The sequence below is a fragment of the Cyrtonyx montezumae genome, unplaced genomic scaffold (assembly GCF_038088225.1).
Source record: "Cyrtonyx montezumae isolate F1298 unplaced genomic scaffold, pur_monq_1.0 scaffold_3, whole genome shotgun sequence".
In the NCBI taxonomy this organism is placed as follows: domain Eukaryota; kingdom Metazoa; phylum Chordata; class Aves; order Galliformes; family Odontophoridae; genus Cyrtonyx; species Cyrtonyx montezumae.
The window spans coordinates 94,679,516-94,706,488 of NW_027072034.1; the positions used below are offsets into that span (position 1 = coordinate 94,679,516).

At 35.8% G+C, this 26,973-nt stretch overlaps 1 protein-coding gene across 3 annotated transcripts in view; it reads right to left on the bottom strand.

The window, feature by feature from the left end:
- The window catches only part of BMAL2 (basic helix-loop-helix ARNT like 2), a 33,484-nt gene that overhangs the window by 5,693 nt on the left and 818 nt on the right, over nt 1-26,973 (bottom strand). Inside the window, exons 2-14 of one of the 3 annotated variants that reach the window (XM_065742429.1) lie at nt 19,639-19,783; nt 18,372-18,407; nt 14,673-14,711; nt 12,118-12,275; nt 9,599-9,678; nt 8,752-8,844; nt 7,202-7,319; nt 6,243-6,374; nt 4,394-4,634; nt 3,281-3,387; nt 2,537-2,687; nt 1,328-1,383; nt 440-548 (exon numbers count right to left, since the gene is read on the bottom strand). In XM_065742429.1, the coding sequence (XP_065598501.1) occupies nt 440-548; nt 1,328-1,383; nt 2,537-2,687; nt 3,281-3,387; nt 4,394-4,634; nt 6,243-6,374; nt 7,202-7,319; nt 8,752-8,844; nt 9,599-9,678; nt 12,118-12,275; nt 14,673-14,711; nt 18,372-18,407; nt 19,639-19,783 (1,465 nt within the window). Of the gene's footprint in view, nt 1-439; nt 549-1,327; nt 1,384-2,536; nt 2,688-3,280; nt 3,388-4,393; nt 4,635-6,242; nt 6,387-7,201; nt 7,320-8,751; nt 8,845-9,598; nt 9,679-12,117; nt 12,276-14,672; nt 14,712-18,371; nt 18,408-19,638; nt 19,784-26,973 lie in introns of all 3 variants that reach the window. The other 2 variants (XM_065742427.1, XM_065742430.1) reach the window with 2 other exon arrangements.

Here is a 26,973-nt window from a genome sequence, read left to right on the forward strand (position 1 = left end):
TGTTCAGGACAGCCAGGAAGAAATAAAACAGGCCATGAAAGCACTCCACTGGGTACTGCTTCAAAGAAATCTCTGTTTGCAGAGTGAAGCTATCAGAAAAATATAAACAAACACCACACACAGGCAAATAATTTTCCAATCCCTAATGATTCATCTACTCATTTTAAATTCAAATGAAGGACCACTACAGTAATACTTTTGAAGTCATAGTTATATAGTTCTTTTATTATTGCATCCCTAGGACAAAGCAATTTATCAAAGCCAGTGATGTATTAGGCCATACATTAGCTTATAATTTGTATCATATAATGCCATTGCTCAACCAAAACATATTTTACGTATGTAATAAAAATAAAATTTGAACAGTCCCCACATAATCACATAACTCTTCTCCATTTTTACTTAAAACCCTAACATACGATTATTAAGTGTTTATTACCTTTGCAATTCTAATATTTCATTTGCAATTTCAGTTCCTATACTTCCAGCACCAAGAACTGTTCCAGAGGACATTCCGGGTACACTCACTAAAGGCTGTTTTACAGCACCTACAGTTAATAAAATAAAATCTTAAGTTTGTAGCAGCTTCATTATACAGCAAGGAACAATCACCTTGAGGATTCATTTTAAACAGGTTTTGTTCTAATCACTTATTGTCAGGAATGAAATTCTATAAAACACTAATCCTATGGGAACTGCTTTAAGTCTTATTTGAAATACAAAGATAAGCGAATAATATTAATTTGAAAACTGACAACCTTCAGCAGCATAATTACTAGCTTAAATCATTATCTCTATTCTCTGTCAGACAATTAAAAAAATGATGAAAAAATATTGTATTTTTACAAATGTTATACTTCAAAAGCAAATATTTTACAAAAACTTAGTATCAAGATAAAAGAAAACCCCATAGAACCACAGCACTTATGCAGAGCAGAGAACTGTTAACAATATATATATGTTACCCTTTATTCTGTAGCTAAACTCAGCTCACCTGCATTTCTGCAGAAAACCAGAAAAAGCACGAAGAGACTCTGTGATAGAAGCATCATGTTCTATCAACCAAAACCCAAGTCATATCAGAAGTACTAGAGGGAAAAGACATGCTGCAAGCCTTTCTTATCACAGTTACACAAATGACATGAATTAGAATTCCACAACTAACTAGAATTACTTTTAGAATTACCTCATTAGAATTACCTTTAAAATTATTTTCCCTTGCATATTAACTTAGCATTAAAAAAACAACCCTGGACTGAATAAACCTGAAGTTTCAAGGATTGCTCATTTCATTACACCTATGATAACTGGGAGAAGCAATACTTGCCTTCTGCAGGCTGGGAACCATAGGAGATCTGTTCTTCATCAGACTCATTGTGACCTCTAAGATTTAAACAAAAAAGGAAACAAAAAAAAAATCAAACAATTTCAATGGTAAAATCCATGTATTTCTATTCTATTTCAATCAGTACTTTACAAAGGAAAACTAACATACTCAATCTAGTAATAAAATGAGATATTCCTTTCATATTTCAACGTTCAATCCTTTCTACATTTCTTTCTGAAGCACTGAGTTAAATACTAATTTACACTCATTCCCAAATGATAACTAAGGCCAATATAGTTGTGTATGTTTCTTGATGAGAACAAGACTACCATTTCTACTTATAGAAGGGAGAGCCATTAATCAGAAACAACTGCTAATAGGACAGATCAGCAGCTGCCTTCTACCAACAGCTGCTGCCTACCTCCCCTCCTCTAGCTGCAGATGCTTGGATCTCCAAGGCAGGCAAAAGTGCCTTCTGGCTGTTGGCAGCACAGACTGCTTTAACTGCTCTTCTCTGTATTTGTTGGGGAAAAATGACAAGGGCAAAACAGATAGGTAATATTGGCTTAAGACGTGAACCAACTATAGAACGGGCAAAAGGCCCCCCTGACTACCTGGTCTAATGGAAATAAAATCACCTTTGTCTCCCTCCAAAAACCAGACTTGTTGATAAAGATGCTCAGCATCATCGAACAATTCAAATTATTCTTCCATCACAAGGCACAGGGAATAAAATGTAAAAAAGTAACGATGAAACACACACACTACAACTGCCTTATGGGCAGCTCCCAGGCAACCAATTTGGAGGGTATCTTTTTGTCCTGAATTACATTTCCTATGATCTACCAGTTATGCTTCTCCTTATTCTAACACATGCAAACTTAAAAGCTCTGAAGGAAAAAGAAATAACGTCACTTTTCCATTTATTTGTACCTATTCTCTTCAAAGATCTTTCTTCCTTTAATAAGAAACTCTTTCCTCTAATTTTTCTATTAGTAAATTGCACAGCTTTCGTAGTTAAATTCACAACCTGAGCCTGAAATCAAAATCAGCTGGTGCAAATGCAAAAGGTTCTTCCACATGACTCAACATCTACATGCACTGTTGGTACTTTCTAGTCCTGTTCTGCTTAAATGGGTTGTTTTCTATTAATGCTAATTGTTATTAAGACAAAAATAAACACGAGGAATCATATAATGAATTACTTACAATACTACAGTGTTGTTTGATACAATGTACTCCAGTTCTTTGGTCCACGGATTCATGAAACTAAACCACTGACTCTTTAGAGTAATAAAACTTCCATCTTTCGCTCTAAATTTGTAGGAATTTGTAAATACTTTTTCTTTATTCTGCAACACTAGATAAGAAAGAGGAGTTATAATCAATATATTCATACTTCCCAAGGACAGAGTTGAGCTGAAAGAAAAAAATACCTGTTCAGTGGTATCATAGAAACAAAATGTTTTTGATAATCAGAAACTCAAATTAAATGCCAGGAAAATGTTCAGGATAAGACCTCAAATTAAATTACTGTTTTAACAATGCTACTAATCTTAAATGAGAGCCCATGTACTAAGTCTCTGCAGGCTCCTGATTTGGTGAACTTTCATCCATGGTGTCTTTAATTACACAATTAGGCACATTTGCTCTTCAGGACTCCTTTATCCTTATAATAAAGAACTGAAGCACAGGGTTGAAAGAAGCATTATTCCCTTGCAATTAAAGCACTGCACCAAGATTCAAGACAACAGAAGATCGTCTTGACAAGATCCTTGATAACAGAGAAGAAACTCCCTGGTTTTCTTACACACTTTATGAGGGCACGTCTTAATGCAGACACAGAAAGGGGCAATGCTAACACTGTTTAACTTCATTAATTCCCAGCTTCTGAGTTTTTGATTTGCACTGTTTTCTCACAGCAATTACATGGGAGAAGCAATCATTATGTACCTTCTTTATGTTTTTCAGCTAGATGATTGTGATCATCTTGATGGCAATACTCGTAACATGAAGTTCCTAGAAGCTCTTGTGGCAGATACCCTAAAATTGCTGTTGCACTGTTAGAAATAAAAAGATGAACTGCAGTGGATTCAAACATTTGCAAAGCTTGATTTCTTCAGTATCAGACAAAGCAGAAAATGAATAGATGGTTATGTTCGTGTTTGGGAAAAGATACTACATGAGGATAGCTCTAAAACAATAGCAAATAGATTGCAGTTTACTTTGGATCTGTTTACAATGAATAATACAGGATAACTAGATTGTGTAATGAGTATCAATTCAAAGACAAAGTAACAGTGTTTTAAACATAAAACTGTTTGTATGCACAACTTAAATGAACACAAAGTACTTTTGTAAAAAGTAAAAGATTATTATCTGTTCCAATTAGCAATCAGAGTACTGAACCCACATAATGAATCATTTAAAAAATTAATAGTTTAATTCTGCACTACTATATTAAGGAATAGGTTTGAACTGACACTTTTAGATACGCGATGAGATGGCTAAAAGCAAAAGTCTTCTGGTGACAATGATGAAACTCAAAATGTGAAGAGGTAATAGTCTGTATGACAAACAAAAATCTGTTTTAGAAAAGTTCAGAAAATAGGAACTTGGCTTACACTTTTAATGAAATAATTTTGTAAATCATTTAATGTAAGGTATTTCTCCAAATATTAAGACCTAAAGTAGCAGTTATTTTTTGGTGAAGGGCTTATTACTTTTTTTCTCTGTCAGTGCAACTCATAAACAACTATAAGTTGCAGGTATAGCGATGACACTTGAAATTTTTTATTATGAATACTTAAATATTTGACTGTCAGTTACAACGCACTTTCATCTCGCTAGCTTACACTTTTCTAAAGGACAGTACCCTTATTTCACTATGTTATGTTTTATGTTTAACAAAACAAACCCCAAGGACTAAGACTCATGAAAAAACTCTTCATGTGTACAGCATCTAGAAATTCTATCCTGCTTGAAAAATTGCAGTGCTTTCTGAAAAAAGTTTACAAAACTTAATTAAGTCATGTTATTTTCTCTTCGTGAAAGGAGAAAACTTACCGCTGGTCTACATAAACAAATTTTCCATCCATGGCAAATCGTGTAACAAATTCTGTTGCTTTGACTTTTATCTCTCCACTCTTTTGTGGAACAATGTAAGGGTGTAACCTCCCAATTGCAACAAGACAGTTAAAGTTACTACTGTTCTTTTCTACATCATTTTCCTCTTCTACTCCCACCTCGCTAGGAGGCCAGTTCTTCATATATCCAGTACAGTGAATGGTACAATACTTCTTGTGATCTAATAAAAAGAAATAAAATATGCAGTCATGGTTCAAAATGTAATTAAAAAAACTTTCACCATATGAGCAGCTATCATATTTTATGGATACTTACAACAACTGTAGAAGGCTATGGATAATTTTACAGTGCGTTTTAAAATTAATCTTGTACTACTTAATTTTGGCTTACCTGAAGAGAGCACTTCTAACCCTATATAAGATTTAGGAAAATAAATTATAGGCATTGGCAGTGCAACATCACAGGAAACACAACAACAAAACAACAACTTGTTTCTCCCTTATTCTCTCCAATGTTTCTCCCTTATATGGTTTATGTGCTGTAAATCAAAATAAACTAAAGAAGCATTCTGTAGCTTCCAAATCGATTTATCTTAAGTGAATGCTATGATCTTAACATACTTTTATTACAATTACTAAAAGAATCAACGAAGAGAGCAACCCAAAATATCCTAGATTACTTTCTATTTATCTCAGATATTTGAATTCCTCAATTTTTATGGAAACATAAATATTAAAAAACATTTAAGTTAAGCATACACTATCATTCATTTCTATGACTGGTAGAAACTTTTTGTCTTATACGATATCCCAGCACTCTCAACATCCACAAAGATGATGTATCCTATAGTTACTATATTTCCCCAAAATTGGCAAGGTAATCTTAAAATCTGTATTTTACCAAATTATGATTGACATAGATATGACTGCCTTGACTCTCTATGGAAAACATCAATCAACTATGTAAAATGAAAAACTGAGTTATCCTACTGCAAATGTCAGTTCCCCAAATTTTTAATGTGATCACTCTAAATACTATCTCACCAAGTTACTTAACACATCAAGGGAGACAGAATTCCTCTGACTTACAATGACAGACCTATTTCAGAATATATTCTTGTATGATATATTTCAGCAGAAACAGGTTACATCAAAATAAAAAAATAGGAAGATTTCTGCAAGCTCATTTGTTTGGGGTTGTTTTTTTTGCCAAAATTGATGCCAAGATATTAAAACAAAAGGAAGTTACATTTTTAAAAAAGATTCAGTCACAGAAAACTTGATTAGAATATACTGCTCTACAGGCATACCAAAAACTAAATTTAAACTATGAACTAAATTGAAAGTATTGGAAAAATAAATATAACTATACTGATAAACTAACTTTATTATTACAAAAAAAAAGTCATAATTTGTAAGAACACACAATACAGAATGTAAATCAGATAAAGTTTTTACTTGCTTTTTTTCCTCCAAAACAGCAGATTTTGCAGGCCTGATTCATATAGTTATCTTCAAGACATATGTTATTTAGTTTAACTCTTCCGATCTGCTCCAGTGCTTTCAAAAATTTGACTAGAACAGATCATGTCTCCTAAACCAACAATGCAACCCAGGTTCCTTCCTCCCTTCCTCTTCTCAGAAGTAAACGGGGAGGAGAAAGAGTACAATTAGGCTATTTTTCAAAACATGTCTCCAGTACGTACTTATACTTCTCTACAGCTACTATGTGAAATCAGTCATAATTAGAAGGGTCACACTAACAAACTTAAATATACCGAATTTCAAGACAGAAAGCCCCCATCATTTCAGCTACGCTGTTTGAATACCTTTCTTCTTTGGGTTGGGCAAGCACTCCTTCTCTTCTTTGACTGTGGTCCTACTACATTTTATCCGACAGAAGAAGGAACGTCGAGCACCAGAATTCAGCCGAGCTGGTCCAGCTTGAAAATCTGTATGTACTTGCAAGCCAGCTTACAAAAATTTAGTAAAGTAGTTAAAGAAAACAAAAAAAAAAAAAAATCCAAGAATAAAACTCTGCTGAGTCCAAGGCCTTATCTTCAGTTTCTCATATGTCTTCCTTACTGTTTAGTTGCCTAAATTTTGTCCTTATAATTACAAAAGAAAAAATGCCAAATAACTTTAAACAAGGCAAAGAAAACATGGCTGTCATACAGATTTCAAATCTAAATGGATTTACAAAACTGAATTTAATTTGCAGTTAACATTTTGAATCATATTGTAATAAATATGCTTTATTGACTTTCAACTTCTACTTGGTACACAAAAAAAGTGCAAAGATGCCTACAAAAGCCCACTATAAAATAGTTAATAGCTGCAGAGTACATAATGCTTTCCACATTAGAAATAACTGTAAACAGATTTGGTTAAATTAGGATTGACACTTAGCATTTTCAGAGAAGACAGTGATTCTTGATACTGAAGTATTTTATTCCATGTTCGACTACATCAGGTCTTTTGTATTGACAAGACCTATCAAATACAAGAAAAAAAAGTAGTATGCCTGGTAGGAAGAATATTAGACTATAACGTGGTTCAACAATACTAAATTCAATCACTCTTACTACCTAAAGTTCTTTTCCATGCTGATTTTCAAACTGGAAGTGATTTATAAGCATCAGATGAGCACTAAAATATGTTTTTTCATAGAAATTCTATTTCAAGCTTGTACAACCATACATACATGATTGTTTCCTTCATAAGAACTGTTTTACATAACATCTCTTTAAAAATAAAATAAAATTGAGTGCATTCAAATATGACTTACTTTTGCCATCTACAAGCTTTTCTCTGGGAGAGATATCTGAAGACGAAAGTTGCTCCTTAACTTTGGCAACATCTTTTGGATGTAAGTAATCAAATAAACTTTGTCCAATTAAACTGGTCTATTTATAAAAGAAAAGAAAAAACCCCACAGCTTTAGAACATGGCACTGTATATTACAGATCTCACGAAAACAACATTCTGTGCTACTGAAAAAAAAAAAAACTACCTTGTAAAACATCACCTTATTCTTAACTTTTATACATCAATTTGCATTTAATTTTCCATCATTTTATTATTATTTTTATCAAAACAGGGTAGAAAAATACATAATCTCTACCTTCCCTTTCAAAAAATACTCAATTTGGTTGAATATTCAAAAAGATTGATTGTTGTAAAAGAGAACTGTTTTTTTCTTATGTGCAAAATAACTACCTTCACAGATTATTTTGGGGATGGGAGAATAAGGGGAAGAAATAGGAAGGAATCAGTGGTATCTAACAACTCTGAGCTCTCACTTAGTTGGACAAAACAGCACTGTAAAGTCAGGAGTTGTCTGGAAGCTCCAAAGAGCTTCTACCTCTGCACTTCTTCATTGAAGATACTCATAAAGATCTCCTTAGCTGGGATCCTTTCAACCTGCTGATTCTGCTGACCCAAAGCTGGTCTGCTGCACTACTGTAAGCACTACTATCATCTTTTGAAACAGGAAGGAACTCTCAAAGAAGTGGGCAACCTTTTTTTGTTGTTGTTTTTGATTCCTTACCTTCTCCATAGCAGGTTAACTCAAAGGGTAGGAAGGAGCTGTGTTAACGATCAGCATTGTAAACTGAAACTGCAGCTCATTTTGTACCCTTGACACTTTCTACATGATCAGTGTGTAAAAGGGGAGCACTTCTCCAATAAACTAGAGTCAGAAATGGACACTGTGTAAAGCTTCTAAGAAAGCAGGATAAACATCCAACCTCTTTCATTTACCCAGTCTCTTAATGCAAAGGTTGCCCTTCTCTGGACACTCTCCAGAGCCTTGATGTCTTTCTTGTAGTGAGGGGCCCAAAACTGAACACAGTACTTGAGATGCAGCCCTGCCAGAGATAAGTACAGGGTGTCAATCACTTCCCTGCTCCAGTTGGATACACTAGTTCAGATACAAGCCAGGATGCCACTAGCTTTCTTGGCTACTTGGGCACACTGCTACATAACTGGTTTTCCTAAGGCTTAAAAAATAAAAATTAAAAATTAAAAAATCACCATTTAAAGGAAATCTCTAAGGGATAAAATAAGGACATTTTCAAATTTTCCTTTTCCCTCAAACTAGCAATTCTACAGTACAGTCAACTGAAATCCAGTTATTACTCAGGTCATAAGCATTTGATGGCACTTTGAAATATTTATTTTGGGAAATTCAGCCCTAACCTTAAAGAGGTTAAACCAAGATATTCCAAGAGATTATACAAAAGGATAGAAAAAGATGCAAAAAAAAAAAAGTTTAAAAACTTATAAGTAAAAGAAACTGTAAGGCAAACACAAACCAAGAAACTCAATTATAACCACCTGATCATAATTAAGTATTTTGCAAACTGATTCTGAGACAAATAGAATTTTTCCTCTGTTACATCCAACGACAAAGAGGAATCCATCCGCAGCCTGAAAATATAAAGACAGCATCTTTAAAAACATGCAATTAAAATATACAAAGAATATTAATGAATATAAGAAAGTACATTTGTATGCTTTTTATTAAATAAATTAAAAGTCACAGCAAAAAGCAATTTAAAAGATTGCATGGACCAAATCAGTCCTTCAAATACAGACAGCTAGAGTTTCCTAAACATAGCTTTGGGAAAAAGAAGGCCAGCTGCAAAACAGCTTAACATGGAGTCATCTTACAGATCTTGCCAAATTGTGTAATTGCAGAAAAGGAAAAAGAAAATAGCTGCAAAAGAGAAAGGGTAAAGGGGAGTGGCTTTATGATTTTACACAAAAACAGGAAGAAAGATTTTCTTTCAGGTATTATTTCTTAATCGTTTCCTAATTACATTGCTAAGATTTTAAATAAAGCACATCAAACAACTGTACTTATACATAACTATCTACATTCTTGCATGTAGATTGCAGTATTGGTATTAAAAACATTTTAAATATTAAACATGCAGAGTGTATACAATTTATTATCCCTTGAAGGGTTGCCACCTGCCATCTTCTGTATCTCTTCATGAAAAATCCTGTTTCCTGTACAGAGGTCATAAATCAAAACTACTAAGCGCATCAAAGCACTTGCTTGAAGATGGAGGGGAGGCAGGGGTGGGAAGCGCTCTCAAACAAAAAACTCTCTCAAACTAAAAAGTTAACTACAAGCTTAAAGAGGATGTAATTTCACTGAGAGTTGCCTTCTACTTACCCTAAGGATTAACTGTCTGAGCTCATCGTCCTTCAAAAACGAAGGTTTATACCGGACTTCAGTGTATGAGCTAGTGGAACCTGGAAAATAGCTTATTTGTAGACATACATAGAATGTCAAAAGACACATTTAAAATTCAATTTTAACAAAATCATATTTATTATTTGCTCATTATTTTGTAAATTCTCTTTGCAATAAGAACAGATGAATAAAAGTTTAAATATATCTTTTAACCAAGCAAGGCTTTTAATTGAATTTGGATGTACCACCAGATATTTCCATGCTTTTTATTTAACACACAACAAGGAAACTTCCGATCAAATCTCTTTAGCACACTGCTAGAGAAATGGTATTATAAGATCTGCATTACATAGATACATTCTGTGTACCTGATCCAAAATTCATTACATTTACTGAACCTGAATAATTCCCACGTTATCAGATGCTTTCTAGCATGAGTAAAGCTTCATTGGTACTCCATATTCAGCCATCAAAAAAAAAAAAAAAATCACTCCAGGTAGTTAAACTGAAGAGGTGCTGAACATTTGACTCAATACATTTACTGTCCTAGTATCTGTGGCAAATACTCTAAAATCTTTCTTAGCCATTTTAAGTATTTATGCAACTTTTTCTGGATATTTTTTGTGAGTATTTCCTATAACTCCACACATTACCCAATACTGTCTTAAAGCATTTGTTTTGAAGATACATGTAACAACTGTGCTGGATGAAGTAGAGTTTTCATAATTCACTGTTAAATCAATGCTGTTTGAGCTAAAGATTTTTGTTGTCGTTGTCAAGATGAAGATGCTTGTTTAAACTCCAAGTGCAATGACTACCCTGCTAATTTGTGATATTATTTATGCAAATTCTTAGCTACTTGAACATAAAGACTTCCAGAAATTCATAGAATCCTTGGAGTTGAAAGGAACCTTTTAAAGACCATCTAGTCCAAGTCCTCTGCAATGATCAGGGACATCCACGGCTTGATAGGTCACTCAGAGTGCCAACCAGCCTGACCTTGAATGTCTTCAGGGATGGCACTTCCACCACCTCTCTGGGCAACTTGCTCCAGTACATGACTGTAAAAACTTGTTTCCTTACATCCAACCTGAATCTCCCCTCTTTTAGTTTGAAATCATTTCCCCTTGTCTTATCATCACAGGTGCTGCTAAACAGTCTATGATGCCTGAGGATTCCCCAAACCTAAATGTTTCTGAGTCCATTACTAAGACAGTCACATAATTCATTTCCTACACTGCTTTGACTTAAGGCTAGGGAGATTCTAGTCTTACACTCTAGATGTTTATCCACAATCCATTTTTTTTTTGCAAGGCAGATAGTCTTTGCTTACTGAGTTACCATTGACTGAATTATTCTAAAATAGTGTTGCCAAAACACTTGAAATTTTCCGTGTAACTTTTATTTGTATACAATGTTTCTTAGGTGAGAAAGAAAACCCTCAAACTTACAGAAAAAGGAGATGGAAGAATATATCCTGGTTAGACTCTGATATCTACACTAAATCATTCACTGAAATCTGTGAGTACTTTGTAAGGTGACTCAGAATATAAGCTTTTCATAACACTTTTTTTCTGGACTCAGTTTATAGGGTTTAAAACTTGAATGCATTTATAGTTATCATCTATTCCATTAAAGTATATCTCATTGTTCCTTTTGACTACTGACAATTTTTTTAATCTTTTTCTTCAGTTTTACACTTCTGTTTGTTTTATGAAAGTATACTGGTAAACTACATTATAGAAAAGGTAACTTATTGCTGTAGCTCTCCCTGAGCTCCCCTACCAGTGACTATTTAGATTGGTTTCTTTAGGTAAGCATTAGCATGGTTTCTCACTGTTTAGACAACTTTTTTTCTGAACTCTGACTAGACAAACAGCTCATCAGAAGTATTCAATATTTCAAAAATGATCTGGCCTTCAACTTCATGCCTTTACAGATTTTTTTTAAAGGTCTTTCTCAATGATGTTCATGCTAAACTCAACTGATAAACTATAAATTTCAATGCAGAGACAAAAGGCTGATGCAATCCCAAATACTGCAGTAACAAACAGGAGTATGAAGAATGTTTTCCTCTCGTTATTACTTCAGCTAATAATTTCAGTACAGCACCACATATATTATCGTTACAGAAAGTATGAAGGAAAATGCAGAGATCACGAAACATTTAATTTGAGCGTTAGAAAATAAGAGAAGATGGAATTGCTTGATCTCTATAATTTCAAAAAATAACTGAGGAGCAACTTGACTGCAATGCGTATCTTTAGCAAACAAGATATCAAACACTTAAGCGCTCCTTAGTATACCAGAAAGAAGAGCCAAAAAGAAACAAAATTCTAGAAACTACAAGCATATCAGATTAAATTAAGAACAGACCCTGAACTGAATTCAACAAGTAAACAAAACAGGTGAACCTAGCGTTATTTGCCATTAAAGAAAATATGTAGAATAACTGCTGACAGACTAAGGACTTTAAGTATTAGTTTCCTAAAACCTACCTTTTAAAGATTTTAAGTGTTGCACTGCCATCCGTAATACTGTAAGCTTGTCTAGTTTTCTTGCCATAGGATTGCACTGAGGTATCATAGCAGAGAGTTCCTCTATCAAATTATTCATTTTGTCTCTTCTTCGTTTCTCTGTTTGACTGTGAGCCTCTCTAAGGAGAGAAAATATTTTAAGAAAGGTGTAGAATACACAGTTTTCCTATAATATTCATCAATTTCATTTTGGGAATGTAATGTATCACAAGAACTATTACCACATTTAAACAGTTTTTTTCATACACCACCTCTATTTGACAATTCAATTGGATTCACTTGATCAAAGTAGCAATGGACTCAATCATTATGTGAGGTACCAAGAAAAATCTGTCAAGTAACAATGCAGAGTCACAGAATCATGTTCACAGAAACTTGATTAGATGTGGCAGAAAACAGGACACCACAGAAAATTACAAAACTGAAATTCTTCATGTAAACCCTGAAGCCAAGTGAATATCCTGATATCTTACTCTATACCAGATATTTGATGTCAGTAATTGCTGGAAGACATTATTCTCCCCAGTTTGTGTAAGTAAGAAGAGGTATAATCCTAATACTTCTTTATTTTTTTAAAGTGCTCTAAGCACTTTAAGTATCTCTGAACTCGATAATCTGAGATAAGTGACATCTTCTTGCTATTTAATTACTTTGAAAATGACTCAGATTGAATAAAATCACAAACACAAGCATTAATTCATAGCATAGCACAAGCAACAGACAACATATTTACATTTGCTTAAAAGAGATGCTGTGGAAACTGAAAGAAAAAGCTGTACCCCAACTATTTTCACTGGAGGTACATCAGTAGGCTTTCCCCTTCATTCACCTGATAAGGTGGGCAGGAAAAGGATTTAGCCACTGCTCATACTCTGTGTCTCAGACTTTCATCTCTTGGCAAGCCTCAATCCAAGAATTCAACCACAGAAAAAGAGCTTCTTTTAAAAAAAGTTTTCATCACAATATCTCTTCTAGGGCACACGACAGTACATTTCACAAACGTATTTATAACACAGGTCACCTTTTCTTTAGTTATTTCTAGTAGAGTGTGTTGGCTTTTTTCAGCCTACCCAAGAAGACAAGCTAGCCGCTCAATTAAATGAGGATGATTATTTCCTTTCTCACTGAGACCAGACACAATGCTGGTAAATCAAACTGATCAAACTGACAGCGTAACTAATTTTTTACTAATATTTTTTGCTAACTGAACTTCAAAACTCTTCAGACATACTGTAACAAAAAGTATTAAAGATAATAACGTTAACTAACTCTGGCCTGATGGAAAGAAATAGAAGACAAGATCTCTAAAATTGTACTTATTATTTTATTTTTCTTTGGAGGTGTGAAAAAGAAATTCCCCTTCCACACAAATAACTTGGGATCGCTGGTAGAAGCAACTTGCTTTTCTCTCTCTAAAGCCTCTTATAAAATTTACATTTAGCAGTTATTCTTGGCTTTACAGGTTCACACATTTTCTTTTGTATCAGGTAGAAACAGTCAGGTAAAACTGTGTATGCTCCTTGAACTTGAACCTCAGGAAAATGAATACAAATATCCATGGAAACAAAACAGTCTTCCACATTTCTAAGATTCAAGAAGAATTTATTGATGTAGTGATGACTGGATAATTCAGAAAGCCCACTGTTACGCTCCCCACATACAAAAGGGAAGGGAAAAGAGTAAGATCCCCAATAAGCTTGTGAAAAGAAACACCAGATAGAGATAACCATTGAACAAACCTTCAAGATGTGTTCCAATATATACTTAAAAAGAACCAAACACAATGAAACAAAACTTAAGGAAAAGAAATTAACAATAGAACATAAGTGTTAGCAAAGCAATGTACAAAACAGATCAACTTGCACAGTGATCTGGAATACTCATTAAAGAAAAATGAATTTTTGAGTTTAATGAAAAAAACTTTAAGCACATTTTGGAACACTTTCATTTCCTCCATTTAATTTAAATTACAACAACGCTTTACAATTATTAGTTAGCATACTGCACAAATAATGCTTTTGCCAAGTGCTTTCTGTGAATTTCAATTAGAATTAAGACATGAATTCACAGTTCAATGGCAATCCTTGAATAGTTCCATATACAAGCACTTGTTCCAGAACAAGAATTCTTTGTCTTGTTTTTGCTGAATCCACTTCCGTGTGGGATAATTCTTAAATGTGCAGACAAATGCTGAAGAAACAATTCTTACATTCATGAGGACTGAGGGCCAGCTCCTTCATGCATGATTTGAAAGCATTTCATTTGATTCTCACCTTAACAATTTTAATCTCAGCCTTTTCCTAAGTAAGAGATATTCTGCAATATAACTTTGATTAAAATTAGTAGAAAATGAGATCCCCAAGGAAGCTCTAAGAATTAATACAAAATTAGACGGAAAAAAAGTCAAAGTTTACTGTTAGACATTTGACAGTAACCAACAAACTGCTGTAGGTGAATCCTGCTGTAGCGAATCCTAGTATTTACTAGCAAGACATACTTTTCCTTTAAGTTAGTACCTGAAATCTTTTATCTTAAGATGTTCATCATCTTCGCTCCTAGAGAAAACAAAACAGACTCTTACATGGCATATATAATATTAGGCACTAGATGTAGGAAACGCTACAAATTTACTATCACTCCAACAAAACTAAAACTACAATAATTCCTAATACAAAAATTATCTAGCAAGCGATGCATACTGCAAAAAGACCTAAGCATATTTTCCAGTATTCATAGTAATGTGAACACATTTCAGGGATATTTAATGATAAGTCTGTTTATTTCTGAGAGAAAACAATTAATAAAACATGCAAAGTCCAGGTTTGATTTTAATTTTTCAAGTGTGATTCTCTATTTGCCTTCTCTCTAAAATTTTATTGCCAAAAGATAAAAAAAAAAAAAAAAAAACAACCCTGGCCTAGACTTGTCCTAAAATACAATGTAATTGCTCAAGGACTGAAAAATTGAAGGAAAACAATAAAACATTTTCCCACACCACATAGCAATGACTGGAAAGAGTCCATATGAAAAACCTGTAAGTGAAGGACAATCATAGTGCTGGTACCATGATAAATACTTCAGCAGCAGGAAAAAATAAACAATTCAAGCAAAGACAATGATGGTTTTTCTTCTCCAAGATCACTGCATTTCCCCACCACCACCTTTAAGAATCTCAGAAAATGGCCTAATAGATGTCTTTCCAACTGAGCACATGCGATACAGTACTTGAAGAGAGGTAGTTTCCATATTAATACTGGCAACTGTTTTCTTTAAAATAAACTGATACAACCATTTTTAAATGTTTATGGCAGTACTGCAGATTTTTTTAATTCAACAGTGGAGGCATCTCCCATAGTACTCTAAGCTCCACTTCAGAAATGAGGCATGCTAGCTTTGGGATCGTTCTAGAAGAGGTATATGTTGTAGCAGAAGGATTAGAAGGACACAGGTCCATCAGTCACTGGCTGTTTCATGTGAGAAAACAGAAGTAGGAAGCAGAAGGACAGCTGGAGATCAGAGCTTTAGGAAAGAGTTCAAAAGATGCTTCCACTTATAAACAAGCACTGACTCCAGTAAGGATGAAGCAGACAGAGCCAAACTGGATTTCAGCTTTTCAACTCAGGATTTTACTAAATCCTATGTATGGCCCCAGGCAGACTGATAAATCCAAATGCAGATTTAGACAAGATAATACCTACATTTTTTTCCTTCATGTTTAAATAAATTTTTACAAGGAATAAGCATATACTATGAACTACACTACTTAAATCCTTTTTTGCCTCAGACTTCACTAGCAAGACCAGCTGTTCCCAGGACACCCAGCCTCATGAGTTGGAAGACAGTGACAGGGAGCAGTGACCTACTACATCATTTGAGCAGTCATATCTCTATTGGGCTGTATGGGATTTATCCACAGGCACTGACAGAGCTGGCAGAGGTGCTTATCAGGGTACTTCCAACAATTTACAAGCAGTCCAACTGAGGAAGTTCCAGTTCACTGGAGGTTAGCAAGAGCAACTCCAATCTGCAAGGACAGGAAGGAGGATCCAGGGAATTAAGACCTGTTAGTCTGACCTAAGTACCAGGGAAGGTTATAGAGCAGATCACCTTGAACATCATCTCAAAGCACATATCAGAAAATTAAGTGATCAGATGCAGCCTGTACAAGTTTTTGAAAGGCAGATCCTGTCTGACTAACCTGATATCCTTCCAGGATAAGATGACCTGCTGAGTAGATGAGGAAGACTGTAGATGTTGCTTACCTGGATTTTAGTAAAGCATTTGACATTGCTTCTCAAACTACTTCCCATGACCAAAACAACAACAAAAAAAAGACTGCTTGTGGCTGGGACAAGTGTACCTTTTGCTGGATGAAGAGAAATGGCTGGATGGTTGGGTTGAAAGAATCCTAGCAAGCAGTGTTCAACCCAGCTGGTGGCCAGTCACCAGTAGCATTTGCCAGGACTCAGTACTGGAGGCAGTTTTGTTTAACGTGAGGAATGGATAAGAGAACTGGAGCTATTTAGTCTGAAGAACAGGAGACTGAGGGGAGACCTCACTGCTCCCTAAAGGTACCTGAAGAAAAGATGGATATCAGTCTCTTTCACCAGCTGCCAAGTGATAAGACACAAGCTGCAGCAGGGGAAGTTTTGATTGGATATGAGGAAGAACTTCTTCACAGGAAGGATTTATCAAACACTGGAATGGGCTGCTCAAGGAATTAGAGTCTCCACACCTGGAGGTATTTAAGAGACATGGGGCTAGGGCACTGTCCTCTACAAGTACCTGAAAGGAGTTTGTGGTGAGGTGAGATTTGGCATCTTTTCCCAGGTAACAGCAATAGGTCAAAAGGGAACAGACTCAAGTTGTCCTAGGGAAGGGATATTCACAAAAAATTCTCCAGAAGAGTAGTCAGGTGCTGGAGCAGGATGCTCCAGAAGGTGGTTGAGGCACCACCCCAGGAAATGTTTGAGAAACATCTCAATGTGATACTAAGGAACATGGTTTAGTGGGCAACATCGGTGGTAGATGGATGGTTAGACTAGATGGATCTTAGAGGTCTTTCACTAAGGTTGGAAATCTATGATTCTAAGGAGCATGAAAGAGTGATAGAACTCAGCAGGTCCAATTGATAGTTGGACTTGAACTTTAAGGTCTCTTCCAGCCTTACCAACTCTGCACGCTACCTTGTCTGACCAGAAGAGGTGAAGTGAGAAAGTGGATCCAGACCACCCACAGTCCTGCATGGGGCCTCTTGACTACATCTCCTCCTCCCTCAGGACCTCCACTTAGGGAAGGAACTAGAACAAGTCTGCTGCTCAAGCAGTCACAGTTTTTGATAGATTCATATACCCTCTGTCCCAATAGCTGTGCTGTTACTGTTTAAAGTAGTTAAATTAAGGCAAATGACAGTCTGATTAATGGCTGTAAGGTAGACATATTTATTCTGTACTAGCAAAAACAAGAGTTGTATTATTAAAAAAAAAGTTAAATGAGAAATTAGAGGGAAAGGATTACCTTTATTCACATCTTTCCATAATAAGAACCATGGAAAAAACAAAAATTAATTACATTCAGGAAAAGATCTTAATGCTACCCAATAAACCACACATCAAACACTGACTAAGAAGGATAAAAGTGAATAGCTACATACAAATACACATCTAAGGTACTGAGGTGCAGAAAAAGAAGTCACAACAATGTAATCATGTAAATAATAACTATCCCATAATATGTGCACAGACCACAGCTGTGCCAACCCAAAAGAAAAAGCCTATCTTAATTTTAGTTTGTCACATTGTCACACTAGATGTAGTAGTTATGTTTTAAAAAAGCAGGTTGACAAGGTTGGGAAAAAAACAAAAAAAAGTTTAAATGCATAAGCCCTGAAGAATACAAGACAGTCTCTTCATCCCTTCACTTTTATATGTTATTCTTCTTTCTTTCCTATTCTTATCTTTATTTCAATAAGTCTGGTAAGCTTATGAGCAAATCAGAATGTCTTCTTTGAAAGAAACAGTAGAAAACTAACACTGGATGGATTTATCCACCCCACTAACTAGATTCATATTAATCAGCTTCACTTTTTGCTGTACAAACACACGTCCTTAGACAAACACTCCTTAAGGCAAACCACACACTCTAGAAATCAAAACAGAAAACTGTGACATGGTTACAACGCTGAAAATAGAAATAGGTTCATTTATAAAAAGTACCTTTTTTGAGGATCTCCATCAACTTCAGCAGTATCCCTGTAGGGATATGAGTAATGAAGTAAGCAGAATGTACTTTGAAGCACAGAACAGTGACAATATATCCAATGAAAAAGATGCTGCAGAAGAAGTTCAGTGGAAACCCCACTTGACTAGTTATTTTCAGCATGAACATTAGTTTTTAGTTTTTAGGAACTATCAGTTCTTATAAAACATAACTTTATCAACTGAATATTTAAACTAGATTTTTTTTTTCCTGAAAGAAGTTTCATTAAATCAGGGATAGACCCAGGCTTCAGGGAAGCACTATTGATGAAGCAGTATTTTCAGTGAACAAGTAAAATCAAACAGTGCTTTTGAGAAACAATCTTTTTCCAAAGTTATTGTCCTCCTGAACATTCAGAAATCTAGAAGATAGACATGTGAGACTGTGAGTTGACAATTACATCAATATCTACAGCATGGCTAGGTTCTGTGGATCAATTGACTACATAGGTAAGAAGAGAACTGCTCTAATAATCATAAAAGGATGTATATTTCCTACACACATTTTTTCAGATGCAGATTTTACACACTACTTTGCAGGTACCTGTAATGCAGATCTGCCCACTGCAGTGTGTCCTTACTTCTGACTGATAAATATAACTATGAATAGATAATTAAAATTACATGTACATTAAATGGCATCTTCTTGTCAGTTATAAAATAAAATAGTTGACTGTATTATCTCCACAATAAATATGACCTGCTTAAATAGACTAAGTTCTGCTGAAGAAAGGTACTCATTTTAAGGTCACAGTACTCTCTGGATGTTTAAATGGCTGCCCTGGTCACTGAAACAGCAGTTCTGATTCTACACAGTATAATATAGAATATATTATATGGAATATAATCTTAAAGATTATATTCTAGCAATTCAAGCAATTTAGTAATGTGCAAACAGAACATGTCTTTATATGCAGGGAAAGAAAAATGGAGCCAGGTCTGAAATTTTATCATTAAAAGACAAATCCCCCAGTCTTCCCACTTACAGAATTCTACATACACCTCTTGAAACTAGAAAAAAAAAATAATCCTTTTATCCAACTACTCAAAACTGTTGAAGAACACATTTGGAAGAAAGTAAAATAAATAATTTTTATTTTAATTATTAAATTTATTTAATTAATAAATTATTAAGTAATATATAAGAGGATTCAAAAGTTACCACATCATTGAAATAAGAAACAAGCACCTCAGATGTTTTTAGAAACCGAATCAATTTACTTACTGGTTATCAGAATCACTTCCTTTGCGCTTCCTTGGTATCTCAACCATAGAATTGTTGAAAGAAGTGGTAGCAGGCTTACTTATTGGATTCATGAGGCTGGGGACTGCAGAAGCAATGCAAGAGTTTCCATCTACTGGGAAATTATCTGTGAATGAGGGAAAGAAACAACAACAGTGTCTAATCAGAGACATCATGCATTCATTTTGGTTTTCACTTGGAAAAAAAATGAAATAAACCTGCATGGGTGCCTTTCATAGATAAGATTCAAAATGCACATAACTTGCACTGCAAATATCTATGTACAGAAAAAAAAATATCTTCACATAGTCCTATAAAATTTTCATCAAGTCATTCGGCTCACCAAGGCAATATAAAACACACCTCTCTTCCTCCTCTCTCAGTCCTAGCAGATAACACTCAAATCTCCCAGCACCTCCAGAATCCTGATGCAAAGTCACAAGATGCAGCCTTAGCTAGCAGATCAAAATACTAACTCTAAATTCAAATTTTAAAATATATATGGCAAATTATGCTTTTTAAGCAAGCTGAACATCAAAAAAAAAGTCATGGTTCTGACATAAAATCTACAATTACTCATAACATCAGCCATGCAAGCCAAGACAGCCTTGAAAGCTTGTCAAGCTCTGCCTCAGAGTTCCCTTTGAGCTCTTCCTCTCAAGGCAGACTACTTTGTTTCTGGATTGGACAAAAGAGAAGTCACAAGCCAAAATAATCCTAGCAACCTATTTGGGAAGAAAAATATTCTCGAAGAATTTAAGTACTAACCTTTTTTCCCTGTCTCAGTGTAAAACTATCAGAAAGAACTACCCAGCTTAAAGAAATAGGACTGACTCTGAGAAAACACAGGCACTTCCATACACTTCCTGAGCTAGCAAGGGAAGCATCCAAAGACATACATCTCAAAACAATAAAGGATTAATTCCACGAAGCAGCAGAGGGTGGAATAACAAAGGTCATCTAAGGAAGTGCATGTCTCCTTCAGCTGCAGGCAAAAACCAAGACAGGCAACTTAAAAACCCAGCATGAAGAAAAACTGAATACTTTACTGAGAGCTTTCTTTTATTTTCATTATTATTATTTTGTAAATGTGCTGCCTCTAAATGAGGGATAAAAACCTGAAAAATGAATGATACGTAGCATACAATTTTTTCCTCTTAGGTGTAAGCATATCTCATACCAGAAAAAATGAAATCCTAGGTTCTCATTTCCTGTAGGGATATTACCCTGAAGAGTTAAATCAAAATAGGCTAATTCTTGAACCAACATTGTCTGGTCTTCCACTAATCTTCTTTCTACCAAGTCAGACTACACAGACTCAGCCCCTGTTTTATTTTAGAAATCTCTTTAACTCATTAAGCCACAGCAGAAGTTCCAAAGAAAATTCAGTAAAAGTGCAAGGAATCAAGAAACATTCATCAAATAAGGTATCTGCAAGAGAAATATAGTTATTTCAAACAGATGGCATATGCAAATTAGGGTTATTGAAATGAATTTTAAAAAGAAATGACATCACATATATAAGCACACAAATGGTAAATGTTTGAACAACTTTTCTGATTAATTATCACTATATAATAATCTCATTTGACATTTCCCCCTCCCACAAATTATTGCAATTGTAAAAACAATTAAAAGCCTCCAACAATTACAAAGGAAGTTCTTTTTGTAAAGAATAATTTTAGCTCTCCTATTAAACATCGGTATACAATCACTACAGCAAGTTTCTGAAACGCAATTGTATGCATTCTGAAAAGAGTACCTACTAAATAGAAATCTAAATGTACCAAAGGCAAGAATGCTTTCAGCACAACAGATCCTTTCAGCCTTCAATAAAGCAGGACAGAACAGACCCACTGACCTAAATACTCCTTTGCACACAGATGGCCAGCCTGCTTTCTAAACCACTTCCCTTAAAGAAACAAAATGAATTCAAACGACGTATCATTTACAGCCTTTCCAACTTATCCTTCATTTTACCAAAAATAACTAACATTTTCCCCAGCATTTTGGCAATAAATTCTGAATACTTGCACCCATTTAATCTGCGTTTCTCAGTAACACCCTTTTCTGTTTTTCTTAACAAAAACTTAAGTGTTTAGATCATCAGCAACAATGACCCATTCAGAACTTGTCCATAAAAATGTTCAAGCATTCAATCCATTGCCTAAACAACATTACTGGGAACCCTGAAATTAAATATCACGTTAAATGCCACCTAGATTTAACATAAGGAAGACAGGAAATATCAAGAACCTGCATTGATTCCTGCCATGTACAGCACACAGCATATATACTTTGCATGCATTTGCTGAGTCTCAACAAATAAATAAATAGGAAAAAAAATCTAAAGCTATAGAACTACCAAATTTAGTATAAAAGTAATTATTCTGAATTCAGAATTCAACAGACAAGGGTAAGCATTTCTCATACCTAGTGCTCACTGAACAAGAAACTGACTGAAGCAGTTCATAAAGCTAGGTCAGCTTTAAGAAGTCAGCAAAAGTGCTTTAAAATAACCCATCGTGGCTTTCTGCAATAGCTTTAAGTGATTCCAAAGTGCTTGCTCTCTCCCTGCAGAATATCTTCATCTCTTTCACTCCGTGAGGAAAGATTCCTGTACTTCTCTGACTACAGCGTTCTAGGAGAAATGGATAAAGCATTCAGAAATCATTTGGGTCAGAAAGAGCACGACCTAGAATACAGTCCAATAACCAGGAACTGCCAGGCCAATTTTTAAATTACTAGTATAATTCAACTGGAGACATTTTGTCTTTCCAGCCCAAATGGAATTGCTAACACTAGCTTGGTTTGCAAATCTAACAGCATTCAAACAGAGAAACAACACTTTAAGAAAAATTAATATCACTGTCCGTTTCACAGTTTTATTGAGGCCTTGGTATATGAATAACTAAGATTTAAAGTTAGGTGAATAGTTCCTTGACATCACATGCCCATATATGAATCCTGTTTAGTACTCAATATACACATATGTATCTGTTGTAATGCTATAATAGGATAGAAAGTACCACGATAACAGCAGGAAGGCAAAGTGGGAGGTAAAGTCTTCATCTGCAGCAAACGAGAATGAGCCCAAACACAGCAGCCACAAACATGAAGGAAAGGAGCTGCTTACCCTTAGAAGGCCTCAAGCAGGCAGGGACCACCAGCAAGGTATACCCTCACTGCCACTGCCAACCCTTAAATGAGGTTTGGAAAGGGGTGGATCCTGGCTCCACTCCTTCCAGTTACTCAGATACACTGCATGCACCTGAGCTCCCCTGGGTTGGCCCTGCCTTCCCACCAGGTGCTCAATTGCTGCTTCAAGCCATGACTTAGCATTTCTACTACACCTATCTACGCAAAACTACTGTCTAGGGTTGTAATATGAAGCAAGGATAATCTGTATATACCAATATACTCCTATATTAGTAATTGTTCTGTGCAAACTACATGCAATGTATTAAAATATAAGACTTGGGAGACCTTCTAGATCTAATTACTGACTATTTCCTAAATACATGCCACATTTCTGAAATTTTCACCACTCACAGTTCTAAGGTTTTCATAGAACCACAGAATGGCTTGTAGTGGAAGGGACCTCAAGGTTAGCAAGTTCCTACCCCTCTGCTGCAGGCAGGGCTGCCAACCACTAAATCCAGCACCAGATCATTCTGCCCAGGGCTGCATCTAACCTGGCCTTGAACACTCCCAGGGATGAGACATCCACAACTTTTCTGGGCAGTGAGTTCCAGTGTCTTACCATCCTCTTAGTGAGAAATTTCCCCAACATCTAATCTAAATCTCTCCTCTTTCAGCTTAAAACCCGCCTTGTCCTATCACTATCCACCATATTTTTTGTTGTTGTTTTTTCTTTTTCAAATTTCCTTCCTGTTTCTAAGCTCCCTTCAAGTAGTGGAAGGCCACAATGAGGTATCCTCTGAGCCTTCTCTTCTCCAGGCTAAACAAGCCCAGCTTCATCAGCCTTTCATTGCAGGAGAGGTGCTCCAGCCCTCTAAGCATCTTTTTGGCCTCCTGTGGCCCTGTTCCAACAGCTCCATGCCTTCCTTGTGCTGAGTGCATCAGACTTGGATATGACCCCATGAGGGCAGAGTAGAGATGGGCAATCACTTTTATCTCCCTGCTGGCCACACCTCTTGTTGCAGTCAGGATGCTGTTGTCCTTCTGGGCTACAAGCGCACACTATGAGCACCCATTAAGACTATCATCTACCAGGACCCCAAGACCTTTTCTCCGCAGGGCTACTCTCAAGGACTTCTTATTCCAGCCTGTACACATATTTGGGGCCATCCCAACCAAAGTCCAACACCCTGCACCTGGCCTTGTCAAATCTCATCAGGTTTACATGGGCCCACTTTCAAGCCTATGCAGGACCCTCTGGGTGATATCCTTTCCTTCTGCCATTATCAACTGCAACTGCAACACTGAGCTTGGTGTAAACAGCAAACTTGCAGAGGGTACACTCAACCCCATTATCTATGTCACTGATAAAGATGTACCAGCCACAAGCCAGACCTGTGGTCACCACTCATCACCAGCCTCCACCTGGACATAGAGCCATTGACAACAACCCTTTGGTTGCAACCCTTCTACCGATACCCGCCAAATAGTTTGCCCTTCAAATGCATCCCTCTCATATTTAGAGATAAGGGTACAGTGTGGGACCATGTCAAAGGCCTTGCACAAGTCCAGGTAGATGACATCAGTTGCCCTTCCTTTGTGCACCAATGCTGTCAGTTCCTAAACAAAGACTGTCTAGCAGAAAAGAGTTACGACCAAACTCCATCACCCATAAATAGCGAGACTCATCTAAGCAAATAAGCATGTCCACATCTGAACTAGCCATTCTAGTTTCTCTTGGAGAGTAGAAGACATTTCTAGAGTGATTCATCTCAACCCAAAATAGATTCCTACAATCAGTTTGATGAAGTACATTTCTAGGGTGATTCATCTCAATCTAAAATAGACTTGCAGTTAGATGAAGTACAGTTCAAGAGTGCCTACCTCCTTCCCTTCAGTAATTACTCAAAGAAGAAAGTAACTAGCTCAGATGCCAATATCTACGCCCTAGCTATGTAAAGGTAAGTGAGATGAATCTCACGCAAAGTATCCATAAAATTATGTTGTAACAACACAATTGTTACAATATAACAGCCACAGACTGCCGCTGTTGGCCTCACATACAGGTTTAATTTCAAGACAGCCTTACAAAATCATTGTCTTGCTTGTGCGCTACTACTTCATGGCCCACTCTCCCTCCTCTAATGTTTAGCTTTTGGCTAAACATAGGTTTACTCCTCACAGGTTTTCCTGAAATATTAACAAAGTTATATTAATGTATTAATAAAAAAGCTGTCAGCTCTCGTTTAGACAGTTTAAAAACAAAAAACAAAAGAACATCTAAATCCATCTAGCAGGATATTACCACAAAAAATATCCATTGATATTTTCTAAATACTGTAGAAAACAACAAAACAAAACAAACAAATCCAAACCACTATGGGTGGCACTCTGCATACTCTGAGGATACAGGTACATAACAGACTTAGAGAATTACTCAGCAGCTGCTTAAGTTATCAATGCAGTAACTCTATCACAATCTTTCTAAGAATAAGGATGTATTTACAATCCAGCTTTCTGGCAGAAGGAGAAAGAAGCTGCTTTGAATCGAAGTTTCTAGGACTACAGACACATTTTTCCAATCCTTCGAAAAACATTCTATAACAAGCTTTAAATAATCAAACTATTAAAGTGAGTATTTTGCAAACATATGTTTCCCTGGCATGCACCAAAACCATTAGCAAGAAATTCAAGCTTTGGCAAGTTTAAAGAACTCAGAATTGTACTAAAAGTGGGTGTAGTTAAGATGACACATAAGCGGTCGTTCCTCTATGTAAATGACTTACTGAAATTGAAATGCATCCACAGCAGTTACTAGGCTGTATCTATGTTAGTAAAAGCTATAGTACAGTGGCAACAGGTTAACGGGTTAACGGAGAGAAGCAGGTTGTTGCAGCAGAAGTCCCTGGTCCACATTCTTAAGTAGTTCAGTGAGATTATGTTAAATCCTGTAGTCTGGCTCACTGGACCAAAAATCCTTACAATACACACGTCCTAAAGCTGTCTGAGAACCAACTCTTGGTTCAGTTCCTTAGGTCTGAAGAATATTTGGCCTGGAGTAGCACTCACCTTGCGACAGCAAACTTCTGTTTCAATTTCTTCTGAAAAGAGTTTAATTCATTTATACCAAAAACGTGCTGCAAGTCAAACCAGTGAGCACTAGACAAGGATGGATGATCGCTTCAAAATAATGTTGTTGCTTTGAACCAGAATGCTAATGCACACACAGTCTCTGAGTACTTACTTGCTTCAAGGGTCTCAGCCTGAAGCCCTCCTGAGTGCTATCACACAGAGAAGCAGAGGTTTTCTGCCACCCATGCAGAATGTGCACACTCACACAAGACAGCTGATGATTCAAAGAACTTCAAAAAGCACAACATCATGTAAATCTAGGCCACAGCCCGCTGTATACATTTATTTAAAGTTGTGACAACCATTTTCATTTGGGTCAAGCTGTGAAAACAGTAGAAATCTGCTGCATAAAACAGATCTGGTTTTTTTTTTGTTTGTTTGTTTGTTTTACATTGCATTTTATAGGCATTCATGAAACAGGAGAAAGATGCAGATAGTGGTGAGAAAGTCATCTTATGCACAATACCAAATAGAGATTAGCTTAAGAACACAGGATTGGTTATTACTGTCACAAGTTGATGAAAAGAAAAATGCTAATATCCCAAATTATAGAAATGTAAAGCTAATATTAATATGGGCAACTGACAATTTTCTGTATTTATTTTTACCAATCACGAATCATAACTAATTAAATAACACTTCCATTTAATAGACCTTAAAACACCAATTATTTGCTCAAAACTATTAGTGTATTAACTGTAACTAGCTAATGTAAAGATACCCACAAGCCCTTGCAAGATTACCCTGCTTTCATCGTCACTTCCAGGCTCAAATCAGGTCACTGACAGAAACTGAGAGTCTCATATATCTCCATTTATTACTGGAGGAGAGCACTGGAAAAAAAACAAACAAACAACCAAGAACAACAATGTAATTTTGCAACCAGATACTGCCAAAGGAATGGAGGATCGCTGTTCTCTTGCAAGTTTTTGTTCAAAGCATTGCAAGTAAAACACTGAGTTCCTGACTCTGCTGCAGAACCTCCATGGTTTAAGCGAGCCCTGGGAACAAGTTTTCAGAGCACCTCATCACTCCAGGGATTTT